Source organism: Filicampus tigris, chromosome 12, assembly GCF_054856515.1.
Source record: "Filicampus tigris isolate MCC_2025a chromosome 12, RoL_Ftig_1.0, whole genome shotgun sequence".
In the NCBI taxonomy this organism is placed as follows: domain Eukaryota; kingdom Metazoa; phylum Chordata; class Actinopteri; order Syngnathiformes; family Syngnathidae; genus Filicampus; species Filicampus tigris.
In genome coordinates this window covers 1,640,425-1,664,337 of record NC_141228.1, presented here as the reverse complement: position 1 = coordinate 1,664,337, position 23,913 = coordinate 1,640,425, and the positions used below count along the sequence as shown (strand labels likewise).

Genomic DNA, 23,913 nt, shown 5'->3' with positions numbered 1-23,913 from the left:
AGCTTATCCAAACAGCTAAACATTCATAAACAAACTCCACAGACTCTAGGTGCGCAGCGAAGTTGCCTGTTTGTATTGTGAAACTGCACAAGAAACAGAAAATACTATCAATCTATGCATTACATACACGTGTATTTTCATAGACATGACCAAGATGATCCAATAATGTTCATCCTGTCTTCTTATTCGTTAAATGAGTTTCAAGTTTCTTTTGTTTCGACAATGTCAGTGATCTTTGAACATTTTTATTTAAAACAAAACTTTTTTTCAAATACAAATTGTTCCAGTAACATAAATACACAATATTAAGAATGGCAAAAATACAAAATATTAGATTAAAATACACAGAAATTAAGTACCTCAAATCCTAAAATAGTACATAACATAAATAACATAATATGAAAATTAAATCGAAACAACAATAAAATCACGGTCACCATCAGATCAGCTTATTGGCTTTTCTCAGGAATATACTCACAAAGCCTTTAACACTTCTGCTACATCTTCACTTTAAACTGTAGCTCTAAAATAACCTGTATAAAGAGAACATAAGGAAAACAATCACTTTTCAACATCATTTCAGCCCCCTGACTTTTCTCATAAATATATTCACAGTACTTACATTGTGTCTTCACACTTCACGAGCACTTCACTGTAACATAAAAACAACAATGAATTACTTTGTCAACAATAGTTATGCCGACTGGCTTTTGTCAAAAATATATTCACAAATACTTACACTTATGTTGGATCTTCAAACTAAACAGCAGCTTTAAAATAACCTGTATATAAAGAAAACATAAGAAAAACGATCAATGTCAACATCAGTTCAGCCCACTAAAATATATTCACAGTACTTACATTGTCATCACAAATCACTGTGATTTCACTGTCACATAAAAAAGTCACTATAATCAACAGTTACGCCCACTGGCTTTTGTCAACAATATATTAATCGATACTTACACCGAATCGTTACACTTCACTGTATCTTTAAAATAACCTGTGTATAATGACAACATAAAGGAAACAATCACCCACAGGGTTTTTCTCAGAAATATGTTCATAGTACTTACTTTGTGTCTCCACACTTCACTGTCACTTCACTGTGACATAAAAAAAAAACAATTAGTCACTTAATCAACAATAGTTAGGCTTTTTGTTTTTTGTTAGAAATACATTCACAAATACTTACACTTTATACTGCAGCTTCAAACTAAACTGTATCTTTAAAACAACCTGTACTGTGTATAAAGACAACAAAAGGAAAACAATCACTTTGTCAATATCAGTTCACCACACTGGGCTTTTCTCAGAAATATATTCACAGTACTTACATTGTGTATTCACACTTCACTGTCATTTCACTGTACCATTAAAAAAAACAATCACTTTATCAACAATAGTTAGTCTTATTGGCTTTTGTTAAAAATATATTCACCAATACTTACACTTATGCTGAATGTTCACACTTAACTGTAACTTTAAAATAACCTGTATGTGAGCAGAAGACAAGAAAGAAGAATGAATCACTTTGTCAACATCAGTTCAGCTTGCTGGCACAAGACTGAGAATCACCGAATTTTGTGAGCACCAAAAAGTTGGTGGATAATGGCTCTGAGTACTCTAGTGTTGTGAAATTTTGACCCATATACTAATTAGAATATATTTCATAAAATTAAAAAAAAAAATTGTCACAGCTGCTGCTGTAACAACGCAGTTTTCCCAACACGACTGAAAAGATTAACCTAGAAGGATTCCCATTGATTCTAATTAGGTAAAACATTATAGTTCTTTCACCCCCATCATTTTTCTTATTTGTCAGCTTTTATAGATTGTTACAAAGCCCACACTGTTTAGATATTTGTGGTTATTAACTTATTAACATTGAATGGATTGATTACGTTCTTTTTTTCCGTCCAGGTTTGACCTATTGCACAAATGTCAAAGTCAAGGCCCGCGGGCCACATACGACCCGCAAGAAGGTTTTCTATGGCCCCTGGGATGATATTACTTTATTATTAGATCCGGCGCGCAGCAAGCCGGTGTGGGTAGCAGATGTGATCGGGTCCTTCGCGCCTGCCAATGACGTCACGCTTTAAAACATATTGTAGCGTCTCCCAAGAACACAGACGTAGTTTAATTATCACGTTTTTATTAGTCCAACCGGCTACTGTGGGCCGCAGCCAACGCCAATACAGTACGACAACCGTTCAGTCAAAAAAGAGCAACGGCTCTCCTTTTCGTTTTCCGCTACTCTCGCTCATATGCCCTCCCATCCAGCCGCACGATGCATTCAATAACCTCGGAAACAAAACAACTTGGCAAGACACAAATACGACCACAACCCAGATAACCCAATTCGTTCCACTATTTCTGTAATATATTTCATTGCATCTATGTTTGCCCCTGGCTATTTTTATAACAAACATTACCGCTACTTCGGTCGTCTACGTGCCGACTGAAGACTTCACGTCACTTTTCGTGGCTTTGAGAATCGGATTGTGGTGAAAATGTATTTGGAGTAAAACACACTTTATTAAGAAATACATCATGTTAGAAATCTCACGTTGTTTTATTAGTAATTGTTGGCATTTGATAAATTCATTGAGTTTCGATGTAGTGCTGAGATGACCCACACTCTGAGCAGGCATTGAACGCTCCACAAGCGCTTAGTGTTGATAGCGAGAGACGTGGTTTCTTTTCTTTTTTCTTCTTTGACACATAGCTAGTAATTTGTTCGTGCCAGCAAACTCAGTCGTTGCAGATTTCCCGTGTTTAACGACGTTTGTTGTGAGTAAATGTTAAAAGATGAGTTTAATAACTTAACTGCTGTACATAATAGCCTGGATATGTTCTCGTGAGTGATGTCACGTTGATGAACACAAGTTAGTTATTTCGTCTCGTAGGCTTACTATTCTAGTGATGAAACATGTGAATGTGTATTGTATGTATTGTTTGGCTGTTTAATTTCTTAATACAGTGAATTGTAATATTTAGGCATATTGTTAACTAATGGATATGCATTGGATGATGTTGCTAGGTTATTCTTTGTGTTGTTGCAGACCACAATAAATAGACGTGTCAAGTGTAATACGGGCCTGTGTTTTCTGACATGAGCACCCACAGTCATACCTTGCCACTCTAAAATAGTCAGATGGAGACATCGTACCAATCATATGATCCTCTCCGTTTTACTTCACATTATGTACAGTTCATACAATCGTGCAGCCCGAGTCAACCAGAAAATTGTTTTCAGTTTGACAGGAGAAATGCAAACGGAAATGATGTACAAGCTGCCTCGCAAAAGTAGCAGTAATGTACTTTATTTTATTTTTTATGTAGTAACTATGAAGATAAAAACACAACATCCAGGGGGTGACAAACATAGAGGCAAAGAAATATATTACAGATATATAAAGTGTGACATCATCAGCAGGCGCGAAGGACCCAATCCAATCTGGACATTTTAGAAAATTTCAATGAACATTGTATCAGTCCGGCCCTCGGCTTGTCACAAATTTTTTTATTTGGCCCGCCGTCCATTTGACTTTGACACCCCTGGCCTATTGTATAAACTGGCTTTCAATGCCCCCATCACACACGGTGGGATGAAATAACGAGCAGCATTGTCCCTTTTACCAAACAACAAAAACAGACATTTATTCGCATGTAACTCACAGTACCACGACAGAAATACTCTGTTTTAAACGAAAAAATAGTTGTTCTTGTTAGCGAGTCAGAGGCTAATATAGATAGCCACAACACTAACAGAGGTTTTTCACCCCCAAAATGATGGCAGCGTTGCCTGTAGCCTCACTTTGTTATATTGCCACATTAGAAACAGATTATGAAGAAATACAAAATAGGAAGAAATAATTATTTTTACACACCTGTTCCTGCTTCGGTCGCTGACCGTCGGGGGAACACAGGGCAGACGTCACTCGAGGGCCGGCAGCGTCGCTTCCGGATAGCGATATATTCGCGGGTAGAGCCAAAATGTGCCACAGAGAAACATGGACGCACTGGAGTGATTATTTTGCCATTCTTCTTCCACTCGACTAATATTCGCGTAGTTGTTGTCATCTTCTACCAGAGTTCTGTACTTATTTTTCTTTTAAACAGCTCGCTTCGACACCACCATAGTATGTCACAAAGCTCTATGTTCAGTGTTCTTCCGCCAAGTCGTTCAAGATTAAAGGTTCCTCACTAGTGTTTCTTAAATTGTAGGATGACAAAAGTTTTATGAAAGTATTTTGTGTGTTAACAAGATCCGGCTTCTACTGTTAAACTTAGTACATTAGGTTAAGTTGACGTTTTCTAATTTTACCCTTTGTTCGGGCAACTCAAGAGTTTTTTACCTTTGAACATATGAATGTGTGTGTTAACAATTGAAAACATTTATTGATGTGTTGAATCACATTACTACAGAGCTCCTAAGGTGACATGGAGGTAAAAAAAAAAAACTTTGCGTTCCCTTGTAAAAATTGGGAGATTTTGGAGACGCATTTTTTTTTGGTTTATGTACTTACGGGTCATTTTCCGGGTAAACAAAAGCAACAAAGGGAGCGTTTTCAGCCGTGGGTGGGTTTAATGGAATTGCTTTGAAATTCGCTCGTAATACAAAGACCTAAAATCAGTTTTTGATACTAAGCATGGTTTCTCCGTCTCTGACGTACTGTCGTCTCTCTAACAGCCGCGCATTAGAAGCTAGGCTAGGCTAGCTGTTAAACTGACCCGGAAGTACATAAAGACACATTTTTAAAAGATGCGTTCCCTCGCAAAAAACTTTGCGTTATCTCGCAATTTTTGCGAGGGAACGCAAATCTTTGAGAGGGAACGGAACGTTTTTGCGAGGGAACACAAAGTTGTTTTTTTTTTTTTTTACTTCCATGTCACTTTAGGGGCTCCGTACATTACACACTTAAGTTACAATAACATAATTGATGACATTTTTTTACAGTGCACTGTAAGTACTCTAGTTGAACATAAAATATCAGTTCCTTATTTTTGTTCTGATTAATCGCATGAGCACGTCTGCGCTCCTCTTTTGCAAATAATGCATGTGTGACCAGTTGGTTGGCGCTAGGCCAACACCCTGGTACCCATCTACCCCGAGGAATGACACACACGTCAATAGGATACAGAGGATCCGCAACTTGTTCAATTTTAGCCCAGTGTAAAGATGGTTTAATAAAACTTGTCTTTTGGGCGCCTTCGTCCACATTCCCCCACTCAATGAGTACTGCTGCCCTTTAGGGTCCTGTCAGTAAAGCTGGCAACCATGCCCAGCGCCACTTGTGTCCAGAGCCTGCGGTTAGGGCTTCACAGCAATGTGGGCGCTGGAACGCGTCACAACATGCACTAAAAAAAGTTTTTAAAAAAGGGTTCAAGTGAGGAACAACTGGCAATCTGAATCCACAACAATGGCAGGCAATTAATTCAAGGGACGGCGAATGGGCAGTAATGCAGGAGGGGGGTTGAACAAGCAGGTTGGCAAGAAATCAGTACTAAAAATGGGCGCTTTTAAGACGCTTTTAAAGATCTTCCAAAAGTCCACTTTCTATTCAGTCGGATATGATAGGGGAGAAGAAGCAGAATGAGTCCACTAGTCAGTCCAGCAGGGGGGTTTCCACCCTTCATTCTTCCCTCTTCATCTACTTAGCTCATAAATCACTTGGTTCGCAGTCCACAATCCAGCTCCTCCGTTGGCAGTGCAGCCCAGTAGTCCGTCCAGAGCTCTCCCACAACGTGTTACAACTGTGGTCAATCGACGCTGTCCGACAGAGAGGGGTTTAAGAACACAACTCCTATACCCTGTCCTCCAATCACAGTCCCTCGGCCCAGGCTGTGCACCTGTGTTTAGTTGGGTTTATCATTGCCAATCAATCTGTCAGTTATAGATCAGGGTTAGGACTGAGTCACCTGGTGACACATGAACTGCAAAGTATTTAGTGAAGTCTGTGTGTAAGCCATCTTGTAAGCAGCGCATTTCTTTGATTACTGACAGGCGGCACTAATACACTATGCACTATATGCGCTATATGGGTGATATAGTTAATTATAGTTGGAAATTATTTTGAATGAGTTTTATTAAAATAATGTGTTGTTAAAATAAACACAATATGTGCAATACATTTTCAACAGTGGCAATGACTTGACAATAGTTATAAATATATATCTTATATAATAATTGTTTATAATGTAATTGATTAGTACTGTATAACATATGTAATACCGAAAAGCATTTTCCCACTCATTCATCACTGTCATATGTAGACTTGTGACTTTATTCATGTTTGGGTGGCGTCACACTAATAAGCTTTCGTAATTTGTCCAACATGCATCGAATACAGGCTAGTTCTGAATGATGTGGACTACAAGCGTGTAAACTGAATGTTAACCGATCATCCAGGATGTCACGTTTGACTTGCTTGCTGAAATACTGAGTGTGTGTGTGTGCGTGAGTGCGTGCGTTTATATTTGTTGATTCAACTCGGCAACTGTTTTCTGAGTGTGTGTGTTTAAGCTTTTGTTTTGTTGTTTTTTTTTTACAATATGCACAACTCTCATTTATTGTGCAATAATCTAATTGTAACATGTATTTGTTACATGTTTTGATGCATTTTTATGCTTTATAAAACATTTATGTCTGAATATTGGGGGGCTTGGAACGTATTGGGGCATTTACATGGAAAACGCATCTTTACTTACAAAATTTTCTACTGAAGAATTTTCTTCCAGAACCAATTAATTTCATAAGTAGAGGGACCACTGTATCTTAAATTCAGGTTCCGTTTGTGGTCCCTGATAGTGTAGTGGTACACACGCCTGAGTTGTGTGCGGGCAGCGTGGGATCGATTCCCGCTCAGTGACAGTGTCTATGTGTGCCCTGCGACTGGCTGGCGACCAGTTTGGGGTGTAGTCTGCCTTCGCCCATTGACGGCTGGGATAGGCTCCAGCAACTCCCCGCGACCCTGTATAGGATAAGCGGTTTGGAAGATGACATGACAGGTTTCGTTTGTGTTGTGTATTTTGGGGCCCTTGCTGTTTGCGTTGTATTTGCTGCCCCTGGGTTCCATCCTTCAAAAACACGATATTTCCTTCCACTGCTTTGCGGATGACTGTCAAATATATGTCCCGCTGAGCAAAAAAGACGCTTTTTCCTTAAGACCACGTTTGTCCTGTCTAGAGGACATCAAAGCCTGGATGTCACAAAATTTCTTAAATTTCAACGAAAAGAAAACAGAAGTTGTGGCGTTCGGTTCCAGTGACACTCCCTCCTGTTGAGCTGGGCCCCCTGGCTTCATACCAAAGCCAACAGTCTCAAACTTGGGTTTTAAATTGGACAGTGATCTAAAATTGGACCGTCAAATCAGGGCTGTTGTTTGGTCCGGCTTCTTTTATTTTAGACAGCTAGCTAAGGTAAAGCCCCTCCTCTCTCATCAACACTTAGCAACAGTAATCCATGCCTTTGTTACATCTCGGCTAGATTACCGTAATGCACTTTTTTTTGGAGTCGGACAGTCGTCTCTCAAGCGTCTCCAGTTGGTCCAAAATGCTGCTGTTCGCCTCCTAACTGGAGCTCAAGATGGAGCACATAGCACCAATTCTGGCCTCCCTTCACTGGCTCCCAGTGCATTTAGGGTTCATTTTAAGATGCATCTATTTGTTTATAAGTCTTAAATGGCTCCGCCCCGGCGTACCTCTCCGAGCTCCTCCACTCCTACGCACCTTCCCGCAGCCTCAGGTCTGCGGACCAGGCGCTGCTCGAGGTGCCGAGGACTAAGCGGAGCCAAAGAGGGGATGGAGCCTTCTCTGTTGCTGGTCCTTCCCTTTAAAGACGTTCCAACAAAATTAAGATTTAAATTTTTTTTTCAAGATTTTGATGCCAAAATGTTCCTTTTTGCTGAAAATCAATATCGGCTCCAAATATTGGTTATCTGCCTCCTTGACGACGAATAAAAGTTATTGGTATCAGCCCGGAAAACAACAGATCGGTCTATCTCTAGCAATAACACACTACATTTATTCCATTTCATTTACTTTAGTAACTTTTTGGAATGCGTGTAGTTGTCCGAGTTCTGTCAATGCAGGGAACTGCAACTAAAGGTGACCTCATGTTATTGATGGGTGTCACAATTCAACAGTAGGGGTGGGCGATATGGGCAAAAAAAAAATCTCGATATTTTTTTAAAAAACTCGATAACGATAATTTGACGATATTCTACAAAAAATATTTTAAATCTGCACTTGCTTCACAGACCAATTGTGGATAGACAGCGTATGTGAACATCTCTTTTAAAGTTTTAAATACAGCTTCTGCAAAAAATAATGATGTTCTATGACAATATTAAACAAAAAAGAACAAAAAAATATGTCCAGAGTTACATTGATTTTTGGGAATATTTATGTCATTTAAATGTCTCTGCTGTTATTCCATAATGATGTAACATTTTGAGCTGCAGTAAGAACTGGTGTACCTCTTGTAGTTGACAAGAGCAATCAGAATGAGAAAAAGGTGTTAACTACAGCAATCAGAATGGAAAAAAAATTATTTGATATGTGACGTGTGACGAAGTGTCACCCAGCGAGGGGAAAAAAAAGACGTTATCATGACAACGCCCATTCTCAAACATTGACCACCATATTCAGAATGAAGTTAAATAACAAAGCTGCAACTTACAGAAAAGTGCATTTTCCCACTCATTCATTGCTGTGAGATGTAGACTTGTGACTTTATTCATGTTTGGGTGGCGTCACACTAATAAACTGTCGTAATTTGTCCAACATGCATCGAATACAGGCTAGTTCTGAATGATGCGGACTACAAGCGTGTAAACTGAAAGTTAACCGATCATCCAGGATGTCACGTTTGACTTGCTTGCTAAAATACTGAGTGTGTGAGTGCGTGCGTTTATATTTGTTGGTTCAACTTGGCAACTGTTTTCTGAGTGTATGTGTTTAAGCTTTTGTTTGGCGTGCTTGCGCGGTTGCCAAGTTTTCCTCGTAATCCATATGGCTTGTGGTGCAACAGAATTGCTCTTCACGGTGACCGTTTTGGTACATAAAACAATGTTATTCCCACCGATGTCAGTCTTGTCAATCCCAAACCATTTGCAGACTGGACGGACGGTGTGGACTCACGCCTTGCTATTATTCCCCGGTGGACACTCTTCCATACTTGAAGCTCGGCTGCAGTGCGGACAAAGTCACGTGACCGGGTCCTGTCCGCTGATTTGGCGAATGATTATCGCTTCCTCCTCCTCTGCCGTCAATGCACATTGATTTTCAGCATTTCCTCATATTTTGCGGCCGTCGACTGACTCGAGTCGTTATGCTTTTAAAGGCAGTATTAATACTCGATTATGTATAATTACACATTGTGAAAGCAAGATTGACGATGATATCGATAACGATATATATCGCCCACCTCTATTCAGCAGCTGTTACGTTGTCTGTGTTCGAGTCGTGTTGTGGTTTTAGTAGGAATGTCCATAGAACGCGAAGCCTCCTTTTGAGTTGCACGTTATTTGTGAGTCTCGCATTGTTTGTGGCGTTTAACATTGTGTTCACCTCCGCTTTTAACAGAGGAGAGGAGACACTCTGATAAAGTTCACAAAAAGCTTTTGTCTGACTCGTCTTTCACTGGCTTCACCCACGGATAAAGAGTTCCCAGACCTTGTTGTAACTGCATTTAATTTTGTTTGCAGTATTCTTACTTTCCTTAGAGTCCTCCATTTTCATTCATTCAGCACAAATTTCTGGAACGCGTCGCTAAAATGCTTGCTATCGCTGTGTGGTTCGCTGTTTGTTTTTGGTGGGCGTACCTTTAAACAACATTGATTTGCCTACATGTGCTCTCGGCTGTTTGATTGACAGCATACCCCTGCCTCTCACAGTCCCGCACACAGACAGTCACACCTGCCCGAACACCATGGCTACACCTAACTAGAGGACCCATTACATTTTTTACAATGGCATTCTGATTAAGATTGTGTTTGTGGAATATTAGTTATGCAGCAAAATCAACCCCTTTTTCTCATCCAATCTCAGGGGACGGCCATTTTGTCACTTCTGTCGCCTGAAAATGACATCACAACTGCTCAGTGCTCAGGTAATGACCAATCACGGCTCAGCTTCAGAAAACAGGTCAGCCGTGATTGGTCGTTGCCTGGACGTGTCCAGAATTTTGCTCATCACATTCATGGGGGAAGTGGTAACAAACCTAAATTAAAAAGCGGTGTTTAAAATTGTGGCATATTAATAGATTTTTGTGTTGTGGTGCTTTTTAGATATGAAGTGAATGAACAAGCCACCAATGACAGTATGCAAAGCGGTGTCAGTGACAATCACTCTGATTGGCTGTCAGGCAGGAAATGCAAATCAGTGCATGAGATACAAGTCAAGTTAATGGCAAAGAAATGAAATTATTTAGTAAATTAAGACCAGCATAGCCTTGCATTTTTACATTGACTTGCTCCTGCGTGTGTTGTGAATGTGTTGTGTGTTGGTTCTGTATATCTGTGCCTTTACCAGCTACAGTAAGCCCATGTATGAACGCATGTGATCGAGCGCTCGTATGTGCTCTAACGCAGTTGTCACCAACCTTTTTTCTGCCACAGACCGGTTCATACAAGTCTATACCCTTCCTGTAACTATTCACCGTGAATTCACTGAGAAACTTTCCAAAATAGGTCTGTTATTTTACTCATTTGCTAGCCCGCACATTTAATATAAGCGTTACGCGACAGAGATAATTTGTCATGCGTTAAGAGTCACTCATAGATGGATGTAACGGAGAGAATCCGGTCACTTTTCAAAATAAAATATTTTTCAGCCATGGATGATAAGTAAACTGGAAGTGCTGTACATTATTTATTTTTTTCTTTCATCTGTGCAGGCCGCTGCGGCCCGGTCCCAAGTGGCCTGCGGCCCGATACCGGGCTGGGGACCACTGCTCTAAGGTGTGCACATGTGCTTACATCATGGTCTCACCTTCGTGCAGGTAACAATAGACTTGAATGCGTGCATTCTTCCGATTAAGCATTGAACGGACTCTGCATAGCAGTAAAGAATATAGATTCATATGTTTGTTATTGAATGTTTAAGTATAAGACAAAGAGCTCAATTTTATTGTGCAAAAAATATACAAATAGCACTACCTAACAAAGAGCACTATCTAATGGCCAGATTGTCCTTTGTCTTTTTACATTGAAGTTTACGTTTGTGAGTTTTAGTTTTACACTTAAATACGGTGTGTGATTATTAGTTATTTTCAATGTCTAATTTTAAACCTCTTATTTCTTTGCATGTGGTAGGTTGAAAACTGTTGAGTTAAAAAAAAGTGCCAAATGTTCAAAAATATACTGTTTTAATTCTTCATTCATCTTTTACACTATAGATAGAACATAATTAAAAAATCATCATAATTACTTTGCTGAGTAATTCATTACTTCTTCAAGGCAATAACTGAGTTTGTAACTCAATTACTTTTTGGAAGAAGTGACATGTAACTATAACTAATTATTTTTTTAAAGTAACATGCCCAACACTGTCTGTCATAAACTAGGAATGTGCAAATGTGCATTATTTTGTTCACATGTATTTATTATTTAATTAATTTACTTATTTATTTGGTTTATATATTGTTTATTTTACTTTAATTTTATTATATATTGCACATCATATGCGCAAAATAAATGTGTTATAAATGGCCAGTATATATCGTGTAAATTGCATGTGCAAAAATAATTTCACTGAAAAAAAAAATGAAATGAAAAAAGGAGAATGTATCAGTACCGGTATCGTTGTCGATTATACTGCAAGAAAAAGTATCGGTATCGTACAGAATCTGTAAAGTGTGGTGTCGCCCATCGTTAACGTATGGATGGGTATTTAAAAGGCAGAAATGACACATTCAATATGGCGGACACGCAACCATATCTCAGCAAAAGGTTAACCCACTCAAGATTAATCTATTTCTGTGGGATGTCTGTGGCTCCTCCTCCAAAGGCGTGGCCTTCATGGTCCTGTATCTTTGAGGCTGTGGAGCGCCGACCCTGAATTTACACAATCGTTGCCACTGCATGGTCCTAAACTAGAAAGATGCTTTCCGCGACTCTAACCGTGCTGATAGCTTTATTCACCCTGGGAGCGAGCAAACACAAAGACTTTTATACTTTCAAAGTTGTGAACAGTCGAGGGAAATTAGTGTCTCTTGAAAAATACAGGGGCTCGGTAAGTTTTGGATTTTTGCAGCTGATATCTGCCGTGTCTCATTCATGTTGTCTCTAAAAGCTTCCGCATGAAACGTCACGCATGCAGATTTTTAAAATGTATTTATATATTTTTTTACATGTTTACACTTGGCTCGTGTACATTACTGATGCGGACCTGAGGCTGCTATAACGCTAGCCTCGTTGGCTTACGTGGCAATATGGCCTGCAAGAGTTTCTGAACTTTCTTCATAGGTCGATGCGCCAGTAGTTGACCAAATATGTTACAATTTATCAAAAACAATCTTTGACTTGGGGAGTCACTTTGCTTGTCAGATGGAACATACGGTGGTTACATATAGCTTCTACAATTAGATACTGTATGGCAAAAAGATTCGGATGAATTCGTATTTTCGCCTGGTTAAACTTGATTCAAGATATCCAAGATAGGGAAAATGTAGAGATTATCATGACTCTATGCATTCTGACAGAGTTGTAGATATCTGTAACTCCTGTTTAACATATTTACAATGCTGTCATAGTGATCCGCAATTCACATTGTAGATGTCCGCAAATAAGTTGTAGATAGCTTCAATGACAAACCCAATTAACACGAATGCAAAAGTGATGTGCTTTGTCCCAAAATAATGTAGCAGATATATGAAATGTTCTTTCTTACTTGGCAGAACTGGATTATGTTACTGAATCACACATAACTATCCTAGCTGTTAAATGTTAAAAGGGCTTGTCATAATAACCTATCAAACAGTGTGCAACAATAAAGTGTTATTATAAAAGTATGAGGTCATATACTTTGTTCCAGTTGAAAACTCTTACTAAACACGTGCAGCATTAATGGCAAGCCCTCTTAATATTTAACAGCTAGACTAGGCTGGATATGTGTTGCATATACAGTGGTACCTCTACTTACGAACGTCTCTAAATACGAAATGTTCAAGTTACGAAACGCCTCAACCGGAAAATATTGCCTCTTGTTACGAAAGAAATTTCAAGTTACAGAAGGTAAAAATACAGTACTACAGCCACTCGCAGCTCTGGAGTTTCGTGAACGCAACATACTCATAGCTGCTCTGCCATTGGCTAGCCTACCATCTTCCTGGCATCCCATTGGCTAAGAGGGACCACTACCGTACGAGTCTATGTGTGCAGATAGACAGGTAGATAGATAGATATGTGATAGATATGCCTATGTAGCGTCCTCGTCATTCGCCCCTCGGGCATGGAGGTGTTCAGATAGTTTGACGTGAATTAGAAACGAGGAAAAGAAAAAAAGGGGAAAATCATTTTTTTTGTCCATACAAACGAAGCAAGAGATAATACAAAAGTATGAAAAGGGGATGCGTTTGGTTGATCTCGCCAAAGAATATGACCGTAATGTATCGACAGTCACCACTTTATTAAATCAGTTCTTTACAAAACGCCAGGCAAAAAACACTTCTGAGAGAGAACATAAACCAAAGAGGGCAAAAAGCGATGAGGACAGCAATTAAAAGGTAAACGACCATCATTTTTATTCTTTACTCTATTCTTTGTTTTTTTTACATTATGCGCAACTCTCATTTATTGTGAAATAATCTAATGCAACATGTATTTGTTACATGTTTTGAAGCATTTTTATACTTTATAAAACATTTATGTGTGAATATTGGGGGGCTTGGAACGTATTAGGGCATTTACATGGAAAGCGCATCTCTACTTACAAAATTTTCTACTTAAGAATTTTCTTCCAGAACCAATTAATTTCATAAGTAGAGGGACCACTGTATCTGAAATTCAGGTTTCATTTGTGTTGTGTATTTTGGGGCCCTCGCTGTTTGCGTTTTATTTGCTGCCCCTGGGTTCCATCCTTCAAAAACACGATATTTCCTTCCACTGCTTTGCGGATGCCTGTCAAATCTATGTCCCGCTGAGCAAAAAAGACGCTTTTTCCTTAAGACCATGTTTGGCCTGTCTAGAGGACATCAAAGCCTGGATGTCACTAAATTTCTTAAATTTCAACGAAAAGAAAACAGAAGTTGTGGTGTTCGGTCCCAGTAACACTCCCTCCTGTTGAGCTGGGCCCCCTGGCTTCATACCTAAAGCCAACAGTCTCGAACTTGGGTTTTAAATTGGACAGTGATCTAAAATTGGACCGGCAAATCAGGGCTGTTGTTTGGTCCAGCTTCTTTTATCTTAGACAGCTAGCTAAGGTAAAGCCCCTCCTCTCTCATCAACACTTAGCAACAGTAATCCATGCCTTTGTTACAGCTCGGCTAGATTACCGTAATGCACTTTATTTTGGAGTCAAACAGTCCTCTCTCAAGCGTCTCCAGTTGGTCCAAAATGCTGCTGCTCGCCTCCTAACTGGAGTTCAAGATGGAGCACATAACACCAATTCTGGCCTCCTTTCACTGGCTCCCAGTGCATTTTAGGGTTCATTTTAAGATGCTTCTATTTGTTTATAAGTCTTAAATGGCTTCGCCCCGGCGTACCTCTGCGAGCTCCTCCACTCCTACGCACCTTCCCGCAGCCGAGGTGCCGAGGACTAAGCGGAGCCAAAGAAGGGATGGAGCCTTCTCTGTTGCTGCTCCTTCCCTTTAAAGACGTTCCAACAAAATTAAGATTTTAATTTTTTTTTCAAGATTTTGATGCCAAAATGTTCCTTTTTGCTGAAAATCAATATCGGCTCCAAATATTGGTTATCTGCCTCCTTGACGACTAATAAAAGCTGTTGTTATCAGCCCGGAAAACAACAGATCGGTCTATCTCTAATAATAACACGCTACATTTATTCCATTTAATTTACTTTAGTAACTTTTTGGAATACGTGTAGTTGTCCGAGTTCTGTCAATGCAGGGAACTGCAACTAAAGGTGACCTCATGTTATTGATGGGTGTCACAATTCAACAGTAGGGGTGGGCGATATGGGCAAAAAAAAATCTCGATATTTTTTTAAAAAACTCGATAACGATAATTTGACGATATTCTACAAAAAATATTTTAAATCTGCACTTGCTTCACAGACCAATTGTGGATAGACAGCGTTTGTGAACATCTCTTTTAAATTTCTAAATACAGCTTCTGCAAAAAATAATGATGTTCTATGACAATATTTAACAAAAAGAACAAAAAAATATGTCCAGAGTTACATTGATTTTTGGGAATATTTATGTCATTTAAATGTCTCTGCTGTTATTCCATAATGATGTAACATTTTGAGCTGCAGTAAGAACTGGTGGACCAATGCCAACTACCAGAGCAATCAGAATGAGAAAAAGGTGTTAACTACAGCAATCAGAATGAGAAAAAATGTATTTGATATGTGACGTGTGACGAAGTGTCACCCAGCGAGGGGGAAAAAAAGACGTTATCATGACAACGCCCATTCTCAAACATTGACCACCATATTCAGAATGAAGTTGAATAACAAAGCTGCAACTTACAGAAAAGTGCATTTTCCCACTCATTCATCGCTGTGAGATGTAGACTTGTGACTTTATTCATGTTTGGGTGTATGCTGGCATCACACTAATAGACAGTCATAGTTTGTGCAACATGCCTCCGGAATACAGGCTAGTTATGAATGATGCGGACTAAAAGCCTGTAAACTGAATGGTAACCGATCATCCAGGATGTCACGATTGACTTGCTCGCTAAAGTACTGAGTGTGTATGTGCGTGCGTGCGTTTATATTTGTTGGTTCAACTCGGCGACTCTTTTCTGAATGTGTGTGTTTAAGCGTGCTTGCGCGGTCGCCAAGTTTTCCTCGTAATCCATATGGCTCGTGGTGCAACAGAATTGCTCTTCACGGTGACCGTTTTGGCATATCTAACAATGTTATTCCCACCGATGTCAGTCTTGTCAACCCCAAACCATTTACAGCACATATGTCAAAGTCAAGGCCCGCGGGCCACATCCGGCCCGCGAGAAGGTTTTCTACGGCCCCTGCGATGATATTGATTTATTATTAGCACCAGCCCGCAGCAAGCCGGTGTGAGTAGCAGATGTGATCGGGTCCTTCGCGCCTGCTGATGACGTCACGCTTTAAAATATATTGTAGCGTCTTCCAAGAACACAGACATAGTTTAATCATCACGTTTTTATTAGTCCAACCGTCTACTGTGGGCCGCAGCCGACGCCAATACAGTACGACAACCGTTCAGTCAAAAAAGAGCCACGGCTCTCGTCTTCGTCCTCGGCTCCTCTCGCTCGCATGCCCTCCCATCCAGCGAGCCGCTCGATGCATTCATGAACCTCGGAAACAACACAACTTGGCAAGACACACATTTGACCACAATACAGATAACCCAATTCGCTACACTATTTCTGTCATATATTTATTTGCATCAATGTTTGCCACCCCCTGGCTGTTGTTATAACGAACATTACCGCAACCTTTGCTAGGATTGTCCTTTGGTCGTCTACGTGCCGACTGAAGACTTCACGTCACTTTTCGTAGCTTTCAGAATCGGATTGTGTTGAAAGGTTATTTGGAGTAAAACACGCTTTATTAAGAATTACTTCATGTTAGAAATCCCACGTTATTTTAGTATTCGTAATTGTTGGCATTTGATAATAAATTAATTGAGTTTCGATGTAATTCTGAGATGTCCCACACTGTGAGCAGGCATTGAACGCTCCTCAAGTGCTCAGTGTTGATAGCGAGAGACGTGGTTTCTTTTCATTTTCCTCCTTCGACACAGCTACCTAGTAGTTTGTTTGTACCAGCAAACTCAGTAGTTGCAGATTTCCCGTGTTTCATCACGCTTGTTGTTGTGTGTAAATTATGCTTGTCAAAAATATCGATACTTCGGTACTTACTCGATACTAAACATTTTGAACGGATACAATACTAGCTTGCTATGGCATCGATATTAGCGATACCAAACCAATGACTTCGATACCAACAGCGCTTTGCCAACGTGTGCTCGTAATGGTCTATTGCTCCCGCACACACTGCCGAAGCCTGCCCCGTGCGCCCTTTCCTCCCTGCTCTGCTGAGTGCAGACTGCTCGTTGACTCCCTAGTTAGCCGTGCGGAAAAGTTACGAACAGAGATCGACCAATTAAAAAAAAAAAAAATTAAAAAAAAGTGTGCGCAGCCCCGGGCTCCTGCCGCCGAAGCTGCGTCGCAATAGCACAGAAGCTCGCCCCCACTTGAGCTGCCGTGGTCCTCTCGGTCAGCCGCCAAATGCCGCCGTACGTCTAATGGCATATAGCATACGCAGCTGCACCCTTGACATAAACACTGTACATACATATGCATCATATGTTTACATAGACTGCTGAGATTGGATAGCCTTTCCTTGCTTGCCCATAAAATGCAGCGTTGTGTTTGTCATATATATTTTCTTTCTAAAGCAAGACAAGGTTAGCCAATCAATTGGTGTTCAGTAGCATGTTTTCAGTGACAGCTGCATTATTGTATTGTCTTGGACTTCTCAAAAATAAAGCTCTTGTGAAAAATAATACGAGATAATAATGCAAAAAAATGTATTAAAATAAATACTGGTTAAAAACAGCCCTTTGAGTAATCCATGGTAAAGTTCACAAATAGTAAAAAGTTCATGAAATTGAAGAACAGAGAAGTTCATGTGAATTGCCCAAAAATAACTCCTGCTATTTTTTTTTTTGTTAAGAAATTGCGAATCGTTAGGAACCAGAATCGAATCAAAACATCGGAACCGGAATCGTAAAATAATTTAAACGATGCCCAACCCTACCTGCTACTGTTCTGGATAGCCAATAACTGAAAGTATTTTACTTTAATTTTATTTTATTATTACTATTGTTATTATTATCTGTGACTTGTTGGCTTGCCTTAATAGATAAACATGTGGGTCTAGATACTCAGACAATTTAAAGATTCTGTTGTCAATTTATGTTACTGTAAATGGTGGGTGTTATTCTTTTTCACTACCTCAAACAACTTGAAAATGATGTGCCATTGGTGTTGCACAGTATGGTTATTTCTTTGCACTAGTTCAGACAAATTTACAGATGAATAATTGTTTTTTTTGTTTGTTTTGTTCTTTGCACTACTTCTTCCTTTGTTTTGCACTACCCCAGGGTCAGACAACTTAAAATGTGTTCCAGGCATTGACTGTACAGAGGGTTGTCGAAATTAAATACTGAAGTTGTACTATTTCTTTGCACTACTTCTTAAAAAAAACTATTGTATTAATGATCATTTAAGTTTTGGGCGATAAAAAAAGTTTTACAGTAAAAAAAAAATTTTAAAAAAAGCCTGTTCTTTAATTTGTTCCGTGTGGTATCGAAATGGTATTGAGTATCGATACTGAAATGGCTATCGGCATCGAAGTTTAAATTTTAGTATCGTGACAAGCCTTGAGTAAATGTTAAAAGGTGAGTTTAATAATTTAGGTTCGTGTCAGGTAACTGCTGTACATAATAACCTTGATGTGTTCTTGTGAGTGATGTCATGTTGATGAACACTAGTTAGTTATTTCGGCTAGTATGCTTACTATTCTAGTGATGAAACGTGTGAATGTGTATTGTATGTATCGTTTGGTTGTTTAATCGCTTAATACAGTGAATTGTAATGTTTAGGCATATTGTTAACTAATGGATATGCATTGGATGATGTTGCTAGGTTATTCTTTGTGTTGTTGCAGACCACAATAAATAGACAGCGTAGTTTATGGACGCCATGTCTATTTCTGGCATATAAAACAAAATCTAACAATTTTTGGGGGCAAACGAGGGTGCTCACCAACGCACATCAGTTCCCTGGCCTCTTCTGATGGCCTTGGTAAAAACAAACAAAACATAATCAGAACCTATTTGTTTGATAGTTAGTTCACTAACTAACATAAAACATATATCTTATGAGGTTTCTGTGTATATTGCTTATATACAGTATATCAATCATGTAATGGCTACCCCATGTGGACAAAAATGCTACCTGTACCTCACATGTACATGTTAGTGTCTTTATTAAAAGAAAATAATTTTTTGTATTTTAACTCGAATAATCAATGGGATAATTGATGCAATTGAATATTGTGGGCTTACGTCAAAATTACGTCACAAGTCAATATGGCGGTGAAGTCGATGAAAACAAACTCTCCGCTCAGTTGTCATTTGATTTGTGATTTTTTATTTCTTTCTTTTTTTTTATTTTTTTATTTTTATTTTTTTTTACTACTTTTATAATCGATGCTAGCTGGTTAAAGCCTAAAATATGTAGGAAAGAAAACAGTACATTTTATCACACTTGAGAACGATTCTTACCACTGACGAAGTGCTCACTACACGGGCTATGGTCTTGGTTAGCTTACACTCCAAACTGTCCAGTTCCACTCTCTTCACTCCGTTTACCCACTTTCTCAGACGTTCAGGGTCCACACTGTAATATGCAGAGCTGGGCACTTGACCATTTTTTGCCGGTCCGGCCGCAACCCTCCTCCATTGTCGGCCCCTGCCCCATTCCGCCCCCGACCCAAAAAAAAAAAAGTGTCCGTGATTGACATCGCTGCGGGAGGGACGCTAACGGCAGGGGCTTTTTAAGGATCATTAGCTGGGTAATTTACTATTCGAACCCGCTGTGGACATGCTTCAAATGCAGCAGTAGTATTTACCCAACTGTGTGCTTCCTTGCATTGCGAGCCCCAGGGTTGGATTTGTCGTATTGTATAATTATTTGGGTCCAATAATTATAGAGAAGAGTCGTAGAAGAAGAAGTCGTAGTCAAGTTACTTATTTATTTTGCACACTTCCCCTCCTTCCCGGCCTTCAAAATAAAAGCATACCTTGACTTTGACATATGTGCTGTATGCCATCGCAACATGTGAGACAGCAACGTGCGCTTAAGCGTGTTTGTATTTCCTCATTGTCACATCACGTAACCCGCGTCTACCACCTGCAACTGGGGCATACCATTACAAGAGGGGGCGGAGGGGCAATACCATAATCCCTATAACAGCAGTTGTCGCTCGCGCAGATGCAGGAGTTTAAAGAAGCCTTAAAAGAAGCCTTTCACCGAGTAGGCTGACATGATTTTCGCACGTCACGTCACACGCATGAGGGCTGATTAGTGGGCCGGACTAAAATCAACTTCCGGCCATGCTTAGTCCAGCAATTTTTAAAAATTTGTCACCCCTCCGCCCCAAAAATGGGCATCCGGCCGGGCCGGAGGGTCCAACCGGTCCGGCCCAGGGACGGACTGCCCAGCGCTGGTAATATGGAATGATAATTTAGTTTCCATCATGTTATGGTTGGACTACCCAACCGCACAACAAGTTCTAGGCATGATTTTCTACGAGCTTTATGCTAGTTACAGGCAAAAGCAATACAATATGGTGGGTTGCATCGTGAAATGTTCGGAAATATCAATACTTGATTTAAAAAATATTTGATAGCAGCAGCCACCTTTTGTCATATACCATCCTAAATCAGTCATTTGTTGCTTGTTTTTTTATAGGCTATTGAGGAAAATGTAACTGCTGGGTTGACTCAATACAGTAGTCCAAGAAATCCAAAGAAAGGGTCCTTCCTTAGATACCTAGACTCCGTCTTCTAATTACGTAACTGGTTTACACAGAGAATGTTCTGTGCTTCTTATCCATATCAGATTTATTTATTTATTGAACATATAAACAACATGAAAGTCATTTAAAAAAACAATCAAAGAAAAAAGATCAATACATATCTTAATTCAGTAAAGTTTCTATGTTCATGATGATTTTTGTGTTTCTTCAGGTGTCTCTGGTTGTGAATGTGGCCAGTGAATGTGGTTACACTGAGGAACACTACAAAGGCCTTCAGAAACTGCAACGGGACTTTGGACCTTATCACTTCAATGTCCTGGCATTCCCTTGCAACCAATTTGGGCAGCAGGAACCTGGCAGTGACAAGGAGATTGACAGCTTTGTTCGGAGAGTCTACGGAGCCTCCTTCCCCCTCTTTAGTAAAATTGCTGTTGTAGGAACGGGAGCCAACAACGTCTATAAGTACCTTGTTGGTGAGTTCGATGTTATATTAGACAGGTGTGTGCACTCTGCAGTCAACTACAGTGGGAAAGTATGTGAAGCCTTTGGAATTTCTTAAATTTCAGCTTCAATTGGTCTGTAGTCGGTTCTACAGTCCTATCTAAATCATAACAGTCTGCGTCAACTAATTCCACATAAACAATTACTGTATATGTTTCATATTTTCATAGAGCAGAACAGGAAGAATAAGTAATTCCGAGGTCAGACTACACTAATATAGCCCGATTTGGACCCGCCAGACGTGTCGCAGGCCAACGTAGCGTAACGTGGCCAATTTTGAGTTGTCTTGACACGTCGTAGCCTGTGAAGTGCGACATACTCAGCGATTGGTTGTCTGGCGTCTGGGATGCTTCATGACCCCGACGCAGAAAGTTTGGCATGTCCGATTTTTTATCGTTAGCTAGAAGCTACAATTCATAAAGTTAGCCAACAACAATTCTTGACTGGAAGTCTTATCTTGCAATAAAGCAATATTCATCCATCCATTTATTTTCCAAGCCACTTATCCTCACTATTGCTTGTGGTAATCAGGTAGTGTCACGCTACATTTATTCTGTTACATTTACTTGAGTAACTCATGGGAATAATTGGAGTTGTCAATTCTGTCAATGCAACATACATTTTACTGTGGGTTTCTACCTGTTCATTAACAGTGGCACGGTGGCCTCGGGCCACTACGTGACTGTGCTGGGCCTGCTGAAGTTCACTGACGCCCGGACTGGGCCAGTGTAAAGTGAACCCCAATGAACTGGAGCCATGCCGGGGGGCAATAAGTATGCCCACACCTGCTCGGTGCCTCTCACCTTGGGCAACTCCACAGTGGAAGAGTGTCCAACCCCTCTCAAGAGGACTGGTACCAAAGCCCAAGCTGTGTCTGGAGGTGAGCCCGACTATGTCTAGTCAGAAGTTCTCTGCCTCGCACAGCAGCTCGGGACCCTTCCCTGCCAGAGAGGTGACATTCTATGTCCAAAGAGCTAGTTTCTGTAGCCAGGGATCGGACCGTCAAGGACCCTGCCTTTTGCCCTTGCCCAGCTCAAATGGCACCTGATCCCTTTGGCGCTGAGCCCATGGGAAGGGGGACCCACGTTGCCTTTTCAGGCCGAACCACATGGGTGCAGGCGCTCACCAACTTGACCCACCTCCAGGTGGCTCAAAAAAATAACAACAAAATAAAAAAAACTAACATTAAAGTAACTATTACACAGACGTTTTGCTGGTTCTGCAGTGAACTACTGTGGGAAAGTATGTTAATCTTTTGGAATTTCTTAAATTTCACCTTAAATTGGTCATAAACTGTAGTCTAATCATCATCATCTAAATCACAACAGAGTCTGCGTAAACTAATAACACATAAACAATGAATGTATATGTTTTCATATTTTTACAGAGCATAACATGTTTGAGCATTAACAGGACAGGGAGGAAAAGTAATGCTGAAGTCAGACTACACCAGGGGTCTGCAACCCACGGCTCCTTCTGCTGTGGCTCTCTGTGACTTCGGAAAATAAGGAGTAGTGGTGCAAAAGATCATCTTTGATCCATACGGATCAACCACCACGGCACGATGCGCAGAATGATTATGTGTTTTTCACAGGAAAGCATGTGTACTTCATGTTTCTTGCAAACTGGGGTTCATTTTGACAGAAAATCATTACCAAATTGCATATTTTCTTCACTCTTTATGCTGGCGACAATTTCACAGATCACATATTTCCCATGGAAAGAAAAAAAAAATTACCTTAACAAATTTTAAATTGAGCGGTGTCCTGAAATGATTTGTGATGGATCTTTAAGGTTTCACTGTAATAATGGTTATTTGGACAATAATTTTTGCCGATTTCCCCTTTTTGAGTCATCACTTTCCCACTGTGTTGAGGTTTCTGTGTTGAGATTGTTGGTTGCTTTTCCTGAGTCGAAAAAGTACAAAATACATACCCAAGGTGTCTAAGTGTGACGTTCAAGTGCCAATTGTCATGACAGCATGAACTGAATGAACAAAATAGAAAAAAATATTGACAAACTAATTGAATATTCTCATTTAATTCCCCACAGAGTCCTCTGGTAAGGAGCCTGACTGGAATTTCTGGAAATATCTTATCGATGTAAACGGAAAAGTGGTGGATGCGTGGGGACCAAAGGTTTCTGTTGAAGAATTACGTCCAAAAGTAGCTGATATGGTGCGGCAGATCATCCTAAAGAAGAAAGAAGAGTTGTAATATTCTACTAGACCGTCTGCCTGTGCACTCCACTCATCTGCATGAGTAGATTCAAATAAATTAGATTTTTTTTTTTTTTAATAAACTTGCTTTCATGGCATCTTTTTTGTTTGTTTGTTGTTGTTTTTTTGAAGACAGGCTTAGCTGAATATTTTTCCCATTCAAGACTATTCCGTCAAAATCTAACTGGTCAAATCAGTCGATCAATATAGGCATTTAATCAATGGCAGGCCCCTGAAAGATAAGCTTAGATGCCACTGTAGTGATTTTAGCAGGATTGGTTCTTTTGCAAATATTCTCTTATTTAGAATTTGATACCTGCGACAAGTTTAACTCACTAAGGTCCAAGCTCTTTTTTTACATGCATTTTTTAATTTCTTTTTGCTATTTGGGCTTATTGGTGTCAGGTTTTCGTGGAGGAGGACCCAAACGCGGGAGGCAAAATGGTGTGCAATATAAAGTATTTAAT

The 23,913-nt window shown here is 39.9% G+C and overlaps 1 protein-coding gene and 1 long non-coding RNA gene across 4 annotated transcripts; one reads left to right on the top strand and one right to left on the bottom strand.

Moving 5' to 3' along the window:
• Positions 1–229: 229 nt before the first annotated feature.
• LOC147138029 (uncharacterized) lies at positions 230–4,719 on the bottom strand. 3 transcript variants are annotated; one of them, XR_015088985.1, is made up of 8 exons: positions 3,894–4,719; positions 1,452–1,494; positions 1,338–1,367; positions 1,196–1,244; positions 1,077–1,106; positions 740–782; positions 623–652; positions 230–533 (listed from the first exon to the last, which is right to left on the bottom strand). It is a non-coding gene; the product is annotated as an uncharacterized LOC147138029 (long non-coding RNA). The 3 variants fall into 3 exon arrangements; XR_015088984.1 differs by having other exon boundaries at positions 1,196–1,494; XR_015088983.1 differs by having other exon boundaries at positions 1,196–4,719.
• Positions 4,720–12,027: 7,308 nt separating this feature from the next.
• gpx7 (glutathione peroxidase 7) lies at positions 12,028–23,501 on the top strand. Its single transcript, XM_086047413.1, has 3 exons — positions 12,028–12,240; positions 20,939–21,200; positions 23,281–23,501. The coding sequence occupies exons 1-3, from the start codon at positions 12,109–12,111 to the stop codon at positions 23,442–23,444; spliced, it is 558 nt and encodes a 185-aa protein (XP_085903539.1). The 5' UTR covers positions 12,028–12,108; the 3' UTR covers positions 23,445–23,501.
• The last annotated feature ends 412 nt before the right edge of the window (positions 23,502–23,913 follow it).